The following is a 13,408-nucleotide window of genomic DNA, read 5'->3' on the forward strand; positions in this document are numbered from 1 at the left end:
GTATCTGAAAATAATAAAGTTATTAATTTTATTAGTAAAAATGAGAATTATATTGATTTCTGGCATCTATTTAGTAGTTCTACCATTATTCTTGAAGTATACTCAGACAGTGGCTCTAAAGCCCAGTGACAGTATTTCCTTAGCCTATGCTTCTCAGGGTATATCCGATTATTCAGGAGAAGACAGTGAGAACAAGAAAGGACAAGGAAGAGAAGAAAAAAAGAAAAAAAAGAAGAAACATAAACATAAAAATAGACGTAAATTACTATCTAAATTAAAAATACTGAAATCAATGTTAGGGAGTGCACATAAGTATGATTATGAATCTAAACAGTCTGGTGTAGGAAATCATCAAGGAATTCATGAAGGAAATTATCAAGGAACTCATGAAGGAAATCATCAAGGAAGTCATGAAGGAAATTATCAAGGGACTCATGAAGGAAATTATCAAGGGACTCATGAAGGAAATTATCAAGGGACTCACGAAGGAAATTATCAAGGGACTCATGAAGGAAATTATCAAGGGACTCATGAAGGAAATTATCAAGGGACTCATGAAGGAAATTATCAAGGGACTCATGAAGGAAATTATCAAGGGACTCATGAAGGAAATTATCAAGGGACTCATGAAGGAAATTATCAAGGGACTCATGAAGGAAATTATCAAGGGACTCATGAAGGAAATTATCAAGGGACTCATGAAGGAAATTATCAAGGGACTCATGAAGGAAATTATCAAGGGACTCACGAAGGAAATTATCAAGGAACTCATGAAGGAAATCATCAAGGAACTCATGAAGGAAATTATCAAGGGACTCACGAAGGAAATTATCAAGGAACTCATGAAGGAAATTATCAAGGAACTCATGAAGGAAATTATCAAGGAACTCATGAAGGAAATTATCAAGGAACTCATGAAGGAAATTATCAAGGAACTCATGAAGGAAATTATCAAGGGATTCATGAAGGAAATTATCAAGGAACTCATGAAGGAAATTATCAAGGAACTCATGAAGGAAATTATCAAGGAACTCATGAAGGAAATTATCAAGGAACTCATGAAGGAAATTATCAAGGGACTCATGAAGGAAATTATCAAGGGACTCATGAAGGAACTCGTAATGGAAAAAAAGGATAAACTAAAAAAGTCAAATAAATAATAAAAATTTTTACATTAATTTAACCCAAGAGATGAAAAGAATTATACGGTAATTTTGTGAATATACAGATAAATGTATCTTTTAGGGTGAATCTTATTAGTAATATACCTCTAGATATAATATTGTAATTTAGTCTTCAAATATACTTATAAAGAAACCTTTTTCTGAAGTTATTTAGATTATTAGTTTTCAACTTAATTTCCATTCTCTACTGTAATTATTACACTCATATATATTTATCTATATTTGCTTATATATTGTATTTAATATTACGTTTACAACACTCTTGCAATACAGCATGTAAAAATTGAATACCCTTGGCGGTTTATATTGCAATGTTACTATCGAGTTTGCACCATACTGAGATTACTCTTCTACTTTCAATATTATAAGTAAAAAGCTAAACAAAATGCTATTTATCTCGAGCAATGTATTGGCCAGACTAACTTTTCTATTTATTGTGATACTGATAAATGAAACCTCTGGAAATCTTCTAGAGCAAGTCATATCACAGTACGGTCCTCAGGTAACGGCTAGTGGATCAGCATGCGTATTATACACTTCTCAACTAAGTTTATCTGGATATGGAAATATCTCTCCTAAAGTTAGTATTAAAAAGATTATTGAAAGCTCAGAGTACTGTAAAAATAGGATTAACAATTTTCAGCCACCAACAATAACTGAAGAAGCATTATTTATAACTCTAGGACAATATGGCTACAGTGAATATGTTGATATAATGGAAACTATTAAATTTGCGAATATTATTGGTAATGGTATCTCAAACCCAATTTTAGCGTATAATGAGATAATAAAAAAAATATCAGACCCTGATTTTTGCAATGAGTACGAAGTATATCTAAAAATGGCTCTACCATCCAGCTTTCCGAAATTACAATTGCCTTTGTCAATGGAAAAGTGTTCCAAATTTACTAGAAGGCTAAAATCAAACGCATTTTATATATATTGGAGTAAAGGGGGTATTATAATAGATCAGGCTAATGAGCTACCCGAAGAAACAGTTTCAAATGATGAAATTTTTTCCTCAGGTTCAGTTGAAAAAAGAGATTTACAAGAAAATATATTAGATACAAGAAATAAAGAAGATAATATCTTAAATGAACAAGTAGTTGTTGAACAAGAAGAAATTTCCAATATAGAAATTGGAAGTCCCCCCAAAAAGTCCAAGAGGCTGTATTGTGGTTACAATGAGTCAAAAACTACTCAAGCACCACCTGAAGAAATTGAGTTACTCTCAGATGTATCTCCTCCAACTAAAGAGCAGCAACTCTCCAGGCGAAAAAACTGTCATTTGAGGAATAAACATATTTTTAATGAGCAAGGTAGTCAGGCTATTAAAAAAGAAAAGTGCTCATGCAAAACAAGTAGAAGGAACAAAGAACCAATTATAGACTCAATCCTTGAAGAGGAGAGTGTTGATATAAATAATAATTTTGAACCTCAAAACAAACAAGATGCAAGTGAAGAGTCCGTAAATGAGAATCTATCGCAATCTGGTACAACAGATACAGTCCCTGGAGAAAAAAAAAGTTGCTATAAATACAAAAAAAAAGATTTCAAAAGTACAGGGAACCAGGATCAGAAGAAGTGTTTTAATATTAAGTGCAAGTCTACAAAAACTCCAGAACTAGGGGATGAAGAAACAGCCTTGTGTAATTCAAATCTAGATTCAAATTCCTTTACTGTAGGTAATGAAAAGAGGTCATGCTATAAAAAAAGAAATCAATATATTAGCTTAAACAGTAAATCAAAAGATCCTAATGAAAATTGTTGCAAAAAAAAAAAGAAATATAAATTATTTAGCCAAACTCCAAATGTAAGCTTTGTTCCAGCATGCTCAGAACTCCAAGGTTAAAGTCCTTATTAAAGAAGTGAGCACTGCCTTTAAAAATGGCGAGTAAAAATATTAAAGATAGCTTAGTGTTAAATAGAGATATCTTATTGCAAATATTAATTGTTGATCATATCACTTTTTACAAATGTAGATATAAAAATTAAGATATAACTTCACCTAAACCAAATTTCCTACTCTATATAATGCCATATATCAGCTATAATAGGCCACCTTGAAGTGAGTGCTATTGTCTCTACATTCAAATTTGAATCTCTACCTAATCCCACTTGGTATAATTTATCATCAATAACATTAGATTCCCAACCCAGACCTCCATCAGGGGGTGATGTTAATGGGGGGGCAATATTTTGAAACTCTTCTTCAAAATATCTTAAAAATTCCTGAGTGATATCTAGGGCAGAAAACTGCTTATATTTTAAGTACTGTTCCTTGAACATCTCTTTTAAATTGAGTATAGCTTCAGATGTAATAGTTTCATAGTCCTTATACAAACAAATCTCCTTTTCACTTTCATCAATTGAACTCTGATAACAACGAATAAATGTATTATTTGATAAAAGTTTATCCTTTAAAGAAAGTATATCCATCAAACTTGATATTAATATTGGGATTTTGTGCTCCATTACTTTCTCTTCTCTTTTCCTATTAATGAAGTTTACTAACTGCAACATCACGTTATGTATTAGCCATCTTGACCTTCTAAGTTCAACGGGTAAGTGAGAATTTAGTATAGATGTTTCTCCAATAGCTTTCACCAAAGTTGCAACTGGATCCAATGAAGGAAAAAGTAAATCTCGTAGTATGACTTCAATATCACCAATTTTGTATATACAAGGTCGATTTTTCATGTCATTCTTATCAACGAAATAAATGCCCTCAAGATCTTTAAGTGAAAGTGATTGCAATAAAGCCAAATTATTAAGCCATTCAAAACCAATATTAGCTTTTAACATCAACTTCTGAAGAGATAAGTTACAAATCACAGGTCGACGTTCAGAATAGCTCACATCAATAGAAACTCCGAGACTTTTTCTTGCAAATTTATCTTCAGAGTGCCTTAATATTATATCAGGATAGCGATATTCACGAAACTTTTCAATAAATTGAAGAACATTATGTGCAATTAGCATTTGAAGACTATGACATTTTATAAGCTTCTCAACAATTGCTAATATAAGAGTAGAATATGATATCCAGATTAGTGCATCTAAATTACCAGAAAAATTTGAAATGCTCCTCAGTAAACTTGCAACACTATTCCTCGAGATATTTTCACAAAAGAATGCATAGTCTGTAATTGATCCTAATTGGACAATGCTGCTAATCTTTGAAGAAAAGTGATACTGAACTTTTGGTAAAGGAAAATGAGTGTATACTTCACTTTTATTGCTCGATTTATTTAAGGAGTTAAGAACAATATTAAAATCAGAAGGATTTGTAGATGGAATAAAAATAAGTAGTTTTGATAATATTTTGGTATCATTCTCTTGTTGAGATTCATTGGGGAAATTTCTAAGTAAGGACTCAGCTTTCCAGAACTTTAAAGCGTTTTGTCTATGTTGCTGCAGCAGTTGAATGACTGCTTCATTATGCTCAGCCGTCATAGTGATGTTATCTTTTAAGTGCATATACCCAAGTATATCATTAAATACAAATTTAGATGCTTTACCTTCATTGTATATTGTAGAGTTTACATCCAGAAAAAGTCGCCCATCTACAACTAATCTTAAATATCGGCTACTATTAATAGTAGGTAATTGAGGACATATCCAACCAGACAAGGTTATGTTCGAGCCAATTAAAGGCATTGAAATATTATTTATAAAGCAAGATCCAATTAAATTCATATCCTTTTTTTTGTCTAGTTTACCTAGTTTAAATTGAGTTAGCTTTACAATAAATGAAGCGATTGGTCCATCCCGAGTAATTGAAGAGGGTGATACCCTACGACATTCCAGAAAATCTTTCAGGTGAAAACACAATCTAATTATCCTCTGCATTGCAGCCAGGCCCATTAACTCAATTAAAGCAGCATCAAATTCAACTGGAATATTTACATTAAGTTTCGTTAAATAAAGGTTCTCAAATGAATTATAATTACTTAACTGCATCTCAACTTTAGAAAAAATTGGATTACTATCAAAAATACTAGATGTAAAGATAGATTGTTTACTATTTCCCTCTAGCTTATCTTCTTTTTTTAGTATATTCTCTTCTTTTTGAGCAACTTCAATAAGTTTACTCCACTCACCCCAATTAGTTGAATTCAATGTCTTGATAGAATCAACAAACTGCTGTTTAGGTTCGGATATATTTTCAATAGTTATATTCATTGCTTCTTTATCATCTATGTGACACTTTGTTTCTAATGATAATTTATATATGCGCTTTAGATACTCCACTTGATCTTCACTCAATCCACTATTTGGAAATGCGTTACTGTTTAATTGAGATATTTCCTTTTCTAGAAAAAAACTCTTATCCAAGTATTTACAAGCTATCTTTGGCATCAAAATATTAGATAGCCATGAACATGGGAGTGGTGAAGTTATCTGATTAGAACCATATTTGGAATGATAGTATATTGTACAAGGTCTTGTTATCTCATCATCTGTAACCATATGAACAAACCTTAACCAGCTAGCCAAACTTGCATCAATTAGTTTGAAAATTGAATCGTGTATAGAAAAAGTCTTTTTTTCTAAGTTTCCTAGTTCCCCTTTAACCAAGCTATATACGTAATTATCCCCAAAGTCATACTTTGTCATATCCTTTATTTGAAGAAGTTTGTTAAGTGATTTAATCGAACGATTTAGAACATTAATGATAGAAACCATGTTTGATAGTAATCTTCCTAAAAAGGTATCTGCATCAGTAATATATATAGGACAAGGTCGGATACCAATAAATTTGTCTAAAGAAATTGGTAAGTCACTCTCTTTTATCTCCACTGCATCTTCCAAATCGATTATCTTTAAATTATCATAAAGTTTAATATTAAGCATATCACTTTGGGTCAAATTATGTTGATTATCAGTTTCGGAAAAAAACTCACTAGATAGCTTTACTAGTATATTTCCTGCATGGAAATCACAATGCAATCTTATCGAGCGTTGACGTTTCCAAGAACCTCTCTCTTTTCCCTTTACATTTATAGGATAAAATGAAGTACCACCTCTATGGAACATATCTGAAAGGTATAGCAATTTCCTATATATTTTAATAGTAAATAATAACGTATTTTCTACATACTCTGATATAAATTTATTTATATCATCCTGTAAAGCTTGGGATATATTTAATTTAATACTACTTTGGTCAAAATTACCTGCAAATTCAGTGCCAGAATCGTTGGATAATATTGAAACCTGATATTTCTTTATATTCTGATTAACTAAGTGTTCTATTTGAACTTTCAGATACTGCAAGACATCCGGATAACTATTCAACTTTGATAATATAGATAAAAGAGAAGGACCAGTGATATGCTCCATCATTAATATATCCTTAGCAATAGGAATACGTTTAGGAGTTAAAAACAAACTATAAATCGATGGATGCAATCGAAGTTGTTCAGAGCCATAAGTACTAGAAGAAAGTCTCGAATATACTATAAGCTCGTGGTTGAAGTGATATAGAAAGTCACTAGTACGTCCGTCAACTTTAATTACAACCTTTGTTGGAAATGTCTTAATTTTATTTGATCTTAAACAACGCACTCTAAGTGCAGATCTATTTCCAATCTCATAAACACAACCTTTAAATAATTCAAAATTCAGTTTTTTATTTCCATCTGAGTTAGAGCCATCTACTACAGCAAAAACTGTAGATGCCTCCTTTCCATGAGGAATAATCTGAACTTCTTTATTAGTTGGATCTATGGGGCATTTCAAAAAGTTTTGAAACTCCCTACATATTACTTTTATTCGAGCAATACTGCATTGTTTATATATTCTATATATTAATTTATATCTCTTAAAATAAACTATTGAGGCGTACCATGTGTAATGTTGAATTGGAGGAATGAAACAGGAATTAATACGCCTGAGTTCATCCATAGAAATAAGATATCTACTTATCCTCAATTTATTCATATTCAGATCTTGATCTGAGGGAATATATCTTTGGAGTCCATAAACTGAATTGTTTGGTACATAATAAGTATCTGCTAATGCAACATTGAAAAACCAAGAGATAAATATGTTACCAATATACATTAGAAATATAATGCTAAACATGTTCTTACTAAGTATTAATTACACATAGAAATTTAGCAAGCCATAAGTATTATTAGTCCAATTTCCTCAATACCTGTCTCAATACTTTGTGGAATAAAGCAATTGTTCGTTGGTCCACAAATAAAAGGCATAGTGCAGTTATTAGGCGCCTTTAATTATCTTACTTCACTGTTTGCTGATCTTTAATATCTCATTGCAAAATCCTAAGGTTTTTATATTAAGTAAATAGTAATAAACTCTAAAATATATCATAATTAATTGCAAAGTATTTTTAAGTAAACATACTTTTAAACCTTTCCACCTGTAAATTTGTCTATTGTGCATTCCTTCTGTTATCTACTCCTGCTAATACCATCATATATACAAATAAAAATTTATTAAACCTATATTTAAATAATCCTTAAGATTTCCCTAAAATGTTACTATTATTTATAACCATCACCCCTACACCTTGCATACTGGCTACCGCATGAATAATGCAAATAGCTATTAAAGCAAATACTTTCTAAAATGCTTCTTAAATTACCTTTAAGTATATTAACACATAATCGAATATGTGCTTTATTTTTACTATCCCTATTTTGGTTAAGTTCGTGCTCTAAAGGTAAGTTTTTTAAATGCAATTTATGATTTTTTCCCCATACTCTCACTAGCTAATTTCTATTTTAGCTATTTTCATTTTATTTACAATTATCTTGCTCATTATTACATTATTATTTGAGATAAATACAAGGCAAAAAAGTTGTTGTTTAAAGGAAGATAAGAATTATTCACCTAATTTCAAAAAAAATGATAGTATTCCATTACCACAAAAACTAGCGAAACCTTGGGTAATATTTACCCTTGTATCTCTAACTTTCACAGGGGCAAATATTTTGACAACTTATTTTATACCAAAAGTTGAAATTATATTTGAGGGTAAATTTGACAATCTATCGAATATTTTAGCTCAAAAATCCTTAGAATTACTAACAAATGGTTCTGGTATATTCGATCCATATAAATTTGAGAACTTTGATGGAATTAGTTTAATCATACCTGTTAGAGATGAAGATGAATTTATTAGCAAGACAATATCATATACACTAGATGTTTCACCAAGGAAATGGCTAAAAGAGATAATAATTGTAGATGATTGCTCAAAAAAAAAAGTGTCTGACATAATAGGAAGGGAATTATCAAGATCTCAACTGGATATTATCAAGATAATCCGATTAAACACTTGTGAAGGTCTTATTAGGAGTAGAATACTAGGAGCAGATGCATCTAGCTCTAGTGTTATTGTCTTTATGGATGGCCACTGTCGCCCAAAACAGGGGTGGATTGAACCACTTGTCCATAGACTAAAGTTAAATACAAAAGCAATTGTTTGTCCCATGATTGAAGATATTGATAGGTATACTTGGGAGGATGCTGGAACATATGGACTAAAAATGATGTTTAACTGGAACTTTGAGTTTAACTGGTATGAGGATTTCACTGATGTTGTTCCTATTGCTTCAGGTGGTCTTTATGCTATAACCAGACAATGGTGGAATGAATCTGGAAAATATGATCCTGGAATGCTTGAATGGGGTGGGGAGAATATTGAACAGTCAATTCGTACTTGGTGCTGTGGTGGTGAAATACGTGTTGAGCTAAACAGCCGTGTTGGACATATTTTTAAGCGTGACCCCAAGCCTAATCCTGAAAATAAACTTGTTAAGCAGGTGCAGCGTAATCAAAAACGCACTGCATTAGTATGGTTAGATCAAAAACGCTACAAATATTTCGAAGATATACACAGTGTTGTTAAATCATTAAATGAGACATTTAGTGGTGTCAAGCTTGATAGTCGTTATCAGATAAAAAGTCAATTAAATTGTAAACCCTTTAGTTGGTATATAAACAAATTTCGTCCATCTTTTGATAGAAGAGGATTATTGTTGGATAATTTCCGTCAATTTATACATAAAGATACAGGATTATGTTTGACAGCATCATACAATGAAGTTGTAACTGGAACTTCTGACAGAGCAGTAATTTTCACCAAATGTAATTCTAAAGACTTTGCTCAGCAATGGATGGTAATACTTGGGAGAAGACTTATTATGAATCGTTTTCCTAGTTATGGATGCCTTTCTCGAGGTCCATCTAGTGTTGTAAACGATTCTATTTTGAGAGTAACTGAATGTAAATTCAAAGGTGCTATTGCAGGGAACACAGATGATCAATTCTGGCACTTTGATGGCTATGACAATTTTCTTTTCGATGAGCCATATGATGATTTAGATGCCTTGGAATTTGCTCATATTAAAAATTCCAGCAGAATTTTCAATAGTATTGGCACTTTACCCTTTAGTGAAGATGGTTATTTAAGAATAAAGATTAATGGAACAAGGGCATTCGAATCAACAAGTCGTTGTGTAAGGAACCTCAATGATAAAGCAGTAATGACGTGGTGCCCCACAGTAGAAGATTCTTCTTTTTCTTTTGATGTGGTGAAATTGTATTAATAAATCGTGATTACTGAGATCTCAGCTAATCTTGGAAGCTAGACTAATTTATATTATTTTTTATTGTAATAACTGCCTGTAATAACTATCAGGATATAAACTACAATTGGTTTCAAAAATTTTTGGTACAATGCAATATTCTAAGTGGGTTATCATACCTTCATTCATATTTATAAAATTTTGTATACTTAAATTAATCCCATTATATTCGAAAGAATCACCAATAAAATGGTGCTTTGTAGTAGGCACCCTGAAATAGGGATGTTTTAAAGCTTCTCCTGGAGTTAATCGGTATTCATGATCAATAACAAGTAATCTTGATAATAAGTCTAAAGCTTCATGTGTAATAAGATGTCTATTTTCATCGGTAACTAAGAACTCAAATGTTTTTGGGTATGTGTACCAAGGTTTAGTTGATTTATATAAAGGCTTAGTTTTACTTAGGTAATTTAAAACACTCTTGGGTATAGTTTTATTGTACTTTTCAGCAAACAAAATGATATTTTCCCCACCTAATAAAGAGGCAATTTTTACAAGTTGATCATTATTATCCCACCCAGGAAATAAGACATCTGTTTCTTGCATAATAGTTGAATATATCCCTACAAAATGATTAGGCCAGAGTAAAAACATCTGCGAAAAATAATTAGTCTTACGAGTTCCTAGGTGAAATAGCATCTGAGCAAGGATGCATCCTGCAGCCCAAGAATCTATAGAGTAGTTATATTCTCTTATTCCAATTAACAGTTCAGGTGACTTATATGATTTAGATCCAACTTTTGGACTAAAATTAGCATGCATATTACTGTATTCTGCCAAACCCCAGTCTATTATTTTAAGTTTTTTTTTCCACAAGTCAATAACTAAGTTTTGTGGTTTTATATCTCTATGAAAAATTCCCATAGAGTTAGCAAAATCTAATCCTAGGAGTAGATCTCTGAAATAACTTTGAGTATCATTATAATCTAAGTGAGCTAAAAGAGAGTAGAAAGGTTTGTTCTTGATAAATTCCATCACTATACCAATATTATTAGAATCACCCAAATTAGAATCACTGTTATTTGAATATGATATAACATCTATTAGCTTAATTATTGATTCAGATCCTTCGTGATAGATGATACCCTGGTTGCTGAATTTTTCTAACTTCAATTTTTTTGTGCTATTTTCTGTACTTAAGAATTCACTGTTCAACTTCTTTAAAATGGAAATTTCACGTCTTACTTTCCATCCAACAATAGTTTTAAGCTCTTTAATTACTACTGGAGTCCCTTCTAAAGTTGATAGATAGTAGTTAGAGATGCCTAGCTTAACGATATCTATGAGGTAAGGAGAGCTAATATTGTATCCAAAGCTAAATGGGCAGGATTTAAAGAGCCAAGATAAAAATACATTTGAATAACGTCCCTGACCTATTTGAAATCCTTTAATATAACAAATTTGTTTGTCACTTTTCCTAAAAATAGTATCCCTGTATAGAATAGGATCAAAATCAAAATAGTCAGCCTCACTTTTTAGTTGAATAGCCTCACCAAAGAAATTAATTTTACAACATAATCCAATTATTTTTAGTAAAATTCCTAAATATATATATATAAAAATCCTTATATACATACTAGCTCCTATTTTAATTTATTTACAAATTCATTATGCGCACTATTCTTGATACCTTAAAATTCACAATTTATTGCAGGGACAAATTCCAAGTATTAAAAATCGGCATCTTTTACTTTTTTTTTCAAGTTCCTGGGTATATTTGATTTCCGATACTTCCATATTACTTTTTGAATTGATTATTTTAGTATCTTCTACATTTCTGTTTATTATAGGCTCGAATTCAATAGTAGATGTCTCATTGAAGCTATAGCTAGCTTCTGAAAGTATCCAGGGCAAATTTTGAGGTGATATTCTTATAGCTTTACAGGTAGTATTTACAATACTAGACAAGGATTTTACACTAATTCGTTTGCTAAGAGGACTTTTTTCTTGAGATAGTAGATGAAAATTTTCAACATGTAAATTATTTGAAATTAGATCTTCAGATGGAGAAGATCTTATATCAGTACTCAATTTACTTATAAATGGCTCTTGAGTATATTGTTTTTCTAATATTTTACTGTTATACTTATTTTGATTGTAAAAAGTGATATTGGAGTCATTTCTTGAATTACTACGAAAATTTGAAGACTGTGTTAAGAATAGATTTTTAATTAAACGCAGGTGTATATGCATTAATTTATTCAATATAATCTGTAAGATATTATTATTAGTCAATTGAGATCTCCTCTTTCCTTGTATATGGGCTATATAATCTTCTACTGTTTCAGATCTTTTTCTCTTTCCAATGAATGGGTGTTTAATTAGCACACTCGCAGCTTTTCTACTATTTGGCTGTGTTTGTAGACAATTATCAATAAAGTCCCAAAATTCGGAAGAAAACAATGCTTTAATCTCTTTTTTTATCACCCTTTGTGGTGGAGCTGAATTAACTAAACTTTGCAGTAAGGATGATATAGATATAAATGTCGTTGGCCATGGAATTCTACCCAATGCAAGTTCTAACAGTGTAATACCAAATGACCATATATCAGATGCTGAGGTACAAGGATATCCAAGTATTATTTCAGGAGCCATCCAATATGGACTTCCTAAAAGGCTTGAGCTACCATTATTGTGGGGAGCACTTATTTCTAATTTGTCACTTATAATGTGATGTCTATTAACTTCTCTAGCAACACCAAAATCAGCTAGTTTGCATATACATTTATCTGAAAGAAGTATATTAGCACTTTTTATATCATTATGAACAATATAACCTTCTGAAGAGTTATCATGAAGTCTGATTAGGGATCTCAAAATATCATATGCAACACAAGCTACAATATCTTCAGGAAAAGATCCATACTTGGTATATAGATTATAAAGTGATCCACCCTGAGCATATTCCATTATAAGAAATAGGTATGAATCTGTTGAAAAAGTTGCGTAATATCGCAAAATTTCCGGACAATCTTGTAAATCAGTCATCAAATTGATTTCTTTTTGAGCCATAATAACAGAATCCCCACGTTCCATATATGAATTAGCTATTTCCAAATCAATAATCTTAATGGCTACAAATTCTTCACCAATATTTGCTAAAAAGTTACCTTTATCTGCTACTTCAACTTTATATGAGCTTTTCCGGTGCACTGGAGAGTCTTCAGAAAGTGTTTTCAGCTGTGCCAACACAACGATACCATATGATCCTGCTCCTAGATGATTCAGAATTATATACTCTTGGATAAAATCAGTTCCAGGGTGTAGAATCTCAATAGAGTAACCAACTTGAAACTTGGAAATGAGATGTTTAATTTTAAATTCATGGTTAACACTATTAGTGATATCACCGAAACAGCAAGTTCTACTTTTTATATTATCTGCTAGTCTTAATGAATTATTTGATCTACAGGACATTTTACAAATATATTCAAGTTAAGGGAAAAAGTGTGCGATGTGTGTTACGCCTAATTATTTAATGAGAAGGAACCAGTCAACTCTAGTTAAGATTTCCTAAATAGTATAAGACCTTGGGATTTTCGTTTAAAATTAAGTATTAGGATTTACTATTAACTCTCAAGGGTCGGCTAAAAAATCACA

General features: G+C 31.3%; 6 protein-coding genes across 6 annotated transcripts, besides 8 other annotated features; 3 read left to right on the top strand and 3 right to left on the bottom strand.

The window, feature by feature from the left end:
• The first annotated feature begins 7 nt into the window (after nucleotides 1-7).
• Nucleotides 8-42: a sequence feature (AT_rich).
• CMU_033270 (uncharacterized protein) lies at nucleotides 41-1,138 on the top strand (the record flags this gene model as incomplete). The annotated part of the gene is made up of 1 exon (XM_002141255.1): nucleotides 41-1,138. One exon carries the CDS (start codon nucleotides 41-43, stop codon nucleotides 1,136-1,138), a length of 1,098 nt encoding a protein of 365 aa, XP_002141291.1.
• Nucleotides 189-252: a sequence feature (A-rich).
• A 12-nt stretch (nucleotides 1,139-1,150) lies between the features above and the next one.
• Nucleotides 1,151-1,183: a sequence feature (AT_rich).
• Nucleotides 1,184-1,569: 386 nt separating this feature from the next.
• CMU_033280 (uncharacterized protein) lies at nucleotides 1,570-3,036 on the top strand (the record flags this gene model as incomplete). Its single annotated transcript, XM_002141256.1, has 1 exon — nucleotides 1,570-3,036. The coding sequence occupies one exon, from the start codon at nucleotides 1,570-1,572 to the stop codon at nucleotides 3,034-3,036; it is 1,467 nt and encodes a 488-aa protein (XP_002141292.1).
• Nucleotides 2,956-2,983: a sequence feature (AT_rich).
• Nucleotides 3,037-3,206: 170 nt separating the features above from the next.
• CMU_033290 (uncharacterized protein) lies at nucleotides 3,207-7,253 on the bottom strand (the record flags this gene model as incomplete). The annotated part of the gene is made up of 1 exon (XM_002141257.1): nucleotides 3,207-7,253. One exon carries the CDS (start codon nucleotides 7,251-7,253, stop codon nucleotides 3,207-3,209), a length of 4,047 nt encoding a protein of 1,348 aa, XP_002141293.1.
• Nucleotides 6,981-7,008: a sequence feature (AT_rich).
• A 377-nt stretch (nucleotides 7,254-7,630) lies between the features above and the next one.
• Nucleotides 7,631-7,672: a sequence feature (AT_rich).
• Nucleotides 7,673-7,784: 112 nt separating this feature from the next.
• CMU_033300 (glycosyl transferase) lies at nucleotides 7,785-9,769 on the top strand (the record flags this gene model as incomplete). Its single annotated transcript, XM_002141258.1, has 2 exons — nucleotides 7,785-7,878; nucleotides 7,944-9,769. 2 exons carry the CDS (start codon nucleotides 7,785-7,787, stop codon nucleotides 9,767-9,769), a joined length of 1,920 nt encoding a protein of 639 aa, XP_002141294.1.
• A 44-nt stretch (nucleotides 9,770-9,813) lies between these two features.
• Nucleotides 9,814-9,834: a sequence feature (AT_rich).
• On the bottom strand, nucleotides 9,830-11,383 carry CMU_033310 (casein kinase II, alpha subunit, putative; the record flags this gene model as incomplete). The annotated part of the gene is made up of 1 exon (XM_002141259.1): nucleotides 9,830-11,383. The coding sequence occupies one exon, from the start codon at nucleotides 11,381-11,383 to the stop codon at nucleotides 9,830-9,832; it is 1,554 nt and encodes a 517-aa protein (XP_002141295.1).
• Nucleotides 11,351-11,371: a sequence feature (AT_rich).
• A 63-nt stretch (nucleotides 11,384-11,446) lies between the features above and the next one.
• CMU_033320 (protein kinase domain-containing protein) lies at nucleotides 11,447-13,225 on the bottom strand (the record flags this gene model as incomplete). Its single annotated transcript, XM_002141260.1, has 1 exon — nucleotides 11,447-13,225. One exon carries the CDS (start codon nucleotides 13,223-13,225, stop codon nucleotides 11,447-11,449), a length of 1,779 nt encoding a protein of 592 aa, XP_002141296.1.
• Between the last annotated feature and the right edge of the window lie 183 nt (nucleotides 13,226-13,408).

This window comes from Cryptosporidium muris, genomic scaffold (genome assembly GCF_000006515.1).
Source record: "Cryptosporidium muris RN66 scf_1106632373451 genomic scaffold, whole genome shotgun sequence".
In the NCBI taxonomy this organism is placed as follows: Eukaryota; Apicomplexa; class Conoidasida; order Eucoccidiorida; family Cryptosporidiidae; genus Cryptosporidium; species Cryptosporidium muris.